The sequence below is a fragment of the Colobus angolensis genome, unplaced genomic scaffold (assembly GCF_000951035.1).
Source record: "Colobus angolensis palliatus isolate OR3802 unplaced genomic scaffold, Cang.pa_1.0 Scaffold77, whole genome shotgun sequence".
NCBI classification, from domain to species: Eukaryota; Metazoa; Chordata; class Mammalia; order Primates; family Cercopithecidae; genus Colobus; species Colobus angolensis.
In genome coordinates this window covers 2,809,066-2,812,181 of record NW_012121487.1, presented here as the reverse complement: position 1 = coordinate 2,812,181, position 3,116 = coordinate 2,809,066, and the positions used below count along the sequence as shown (strand labels likewise).

General features: G+C 44.2%; 1 protein-coding gene across 1 annotated transcript in view; it reads left to right on the top strand.

The window, feature by feature from the left end:
- Positions 1–3,116, top strand: part of GON4L (gon-4-like (C. elegans)) — a 292,893-nt gene that overhangs the window by 80,245 nt on the left and 209,532 nt on the right. The window contains exons 13-14 of the mRNA XM_011928504.1: positions 540–580; positions 1,789–1,892. Of these exons, the coding sequence (XP_011783894.1) occupies positions 540–580; positions 1,789–1,892 (145 nt within the window). The remainder of the gene's footprint in view (positions 1–539; positions 581–1,788; positions 1,893–3,116) is intronic.

The following is a 3,116-nucleotide window of genomic DNA, read 5'->3' as shown; positions in this document are numbered from 1 at the left end:
TCTCGCTCTGTCGCCCGGGCTGGAGTGCAGTGGCCGGATCTCAGCTCACTGCAAGCTCCGCCTCCCGGGTTTACGCCATTCTCCTGCCTCAGCCTTCCTCGATAAATGTTTTTGAATAAATGAAGGAAGGACAGCCAGTCATGGTGGCTCACACCTGTAATCCCACCATTTTGGGAGGCTGAGTTGGGCTGATCGCTTGAGCTCAGGAGTTTGAGACCAGCCTGGCGAAACTTTATCTCTACAAAATATACAAAAATTAGCCGGGTGTGGCGGCATGCGTCTGTGGTCCCAGCTACTTGGGGAGCTGAGGTGGGAGGATCGATTGGACCAGGGAGGGGATGCGGAGGTTGCAGTGAGCCGAGATCGCGCCACTGAGCTCCAGCCTGAGTGACATAGCGAGACCCATCTCAAAAAAAAGAAGGATAGATATGAAGAATTTGTCATTCCTTGTTGAAAACATTATACATTGTCTTCATGGAATTCCTCCTTACTGTAAAATCTAATTTATACCAACAACATACTGTTTGGCTTTCTTGCAGAAAAGGAAGTAAATGAGCTGATGGAAGAGCTGTTTGAAACTGTGAGTAATGATCCTCAAGTGAGAACATGGGATTGTAAGTCAGTTCTCCAGCAAGATGTGTCATTTGGTCTCTGTGATGCTCCTTCTAGGATAGGGGTCTGACTGAACCAATTCTACTTTTAGTCTACCTGGGAAAGAACATAATGACAAGGAAATTTTCCTAACTGCTAGACTCTTGATTATATACATGTATGTTGTTCTTATTAACATTTTCCTTGAAACTTCTTTTTTTTTTGAGGGGGGTTTCACTCCGTCACCGAAGCTAAAGTGCAGTGGTGAAATTATGGCTCACAGCAGCCTTGACCTTCTAGGCTTAAGCAGTCCTCTGTCTAAGCCTCCTGAGTAGCTGGGACATACCAACACACCCAGCTAATTATTTTATTTGTAGAGACAGGGTCTTACCACATTGCCCAGGCTGTTATGGAACTTCTGGGCTCAAGCAATTTTCCTGCCTTGGGCCTCCCAAAGTGCTGGAATTATAGGTATGAGCCAGCATGCCTGGCCCCTGGAAAATTTTTGATGACTTCCCCTACTGTCATTTGGTGTATCCTTAAAGATTGTCAACTAGTTTTAAACTACTTTGTGCACAAATAATTACCTTTTTCATAAATTTGTCTCAAAAGGTATTTCTCTTTAAGAGATTGATCATTTTGAGGCTGGGTGTGGTGGCTCATGCCTATAATCCCAGCACTTGGGGAGGCCACAGCGGGTGGATCATCTGAGGTCAGGAGTTTGAGACCAGCCTGGCCAACATGATGAAGCCTTGTCTCTACTAAAAATACAAAAATTAGGCATGGTGGCGGGCACCTGTAGTCACAGTTACTGTAGAGGCTGAGGCAGGAAAATCACTTGAATCTGGGAGGCGGAGGTTGCAGTAAGCCCAGATTGTGCCACTGCACTCCAGCCTGGGCGATAGAGCAAGACTGCAAGACTCTGTCTCAAAAAAAAAAGAGAGATTGATAATTTTGAGTTATCCATGCTCTGTCCTTACTGTTACGAGTTGACTGGTTGAACGACTTCTTTCTTGGCGTAATAGGCATCCTAAGTGTGGGTTTGTGGGAGTCCTGAAGTGAGAAGGTTCTGACATTGGCTCTTTCTGGGTGCCAGCGTTATTAAAGTCTTGTAATCTGTAGTTTTCACTCTTCCTTCCCAATACTGGAGCAACATTTGAGACCCATTCCCCAGGAAAACCCTCCCTTTGCCCACAGTTCCAAGATGAGATGGGATTCTCCAACATGGAAGATGACGGCCCAGAAGAGGAGGAGCGTGTGGCTGAGCCTCGACCTAACTTTAACACTCCTCAAGCTCTACGGTAGGCTAGTTGAAAGACCTTGAGATTTGGAATAGAGGAAAAGTTTATTTCTGAAAAAGTTTTCAGAAGTTGCAGTTAACAATTTTTCATCCCCAACCAGCTTCTGTTACTGAGGTAAGGATGCAGAGCCCTGTCAGGAGTTAGGTGTCAAGTGAAGTCTCCTTGGTATGGGGCAGTGCAGCTGTAGGCCAAGCTGTATCTGTTTGGGAAGGGAGAAAAAACAGTAGCTGGCATCCATATCCACTTCTCTAGGTGAGTGGTGCTGGAGAGGTATGTAGGAATTTATGTGGCCAGACACACAAACTACCCCATATTGTAATATCGAGTCTGTCCCTTTCGTTCTTTTTATGTGCCATTAATATCTGCTAAATGTGACTGAAACTTTGTTAGTCACCTAGGCATTAGTGGAGCAAACCCTGAAGCACCTGCAGTAAGGAGTCTGAAATGTATGTGCTGACCTTTTTGCCTGAAGTTGGCACTTGTGTTACAGCATCGAGAAAGTATAGGCTTTAATTTTTTCCTCATTTTCTAGTGGATTTGCATCTGCACTTTATTCTATTGTTATCCATTGCGAGTAGCAGCATATAGTCATTAGATGGATGGCTAGAGATCAGGATGCATTTTGTGCCGTAAGTGGAACTAAGCAAAGAGAATAGACCCTCTTAATTAGTCATGTGTCCTAACAGCATTACTACCCAAGTAGAAAGCTTGGGATCTGTTTGAAAGCTAGACCTTTAGGGATTTTCCAGTTTAGTGAAAAAAGATAAGATATGCCAACCAATGTCTAAAAACTAGAAATACCAGTAATCCTCCATTACAACAAATATAACAATACAACTACATCAAAAACCTCAAGATTGCTAAGTCAGTATTTGACCCATTTTTTTAAGTTACAGCTCATAGAACAAAATTCCATTCTGCTATGAATGGAACCATTCATCATGGGAACATATAATGGGATTTGATCTATAAACATGTTTTGGTTCTGCTGATCAACTCTTTGTAACTTCTTAAAATTTGGGAAGTATAGGCTGGGCGCAGTGGCTCACGCCTGTAATCCCAGCACTTTGGGAGGCTGAGGCGGGGGGATCACCTCAGGTCAGGAGTCGAGACCAGTCTGGCCAACATGGTGAAACCACATCTCTACTAAAAATACAAAAATTAGTCAGGCATGGTGGCGGATGTCTGTAGTCCCAGCTACTCGGGAGGCTGAGGCAGGAGAAT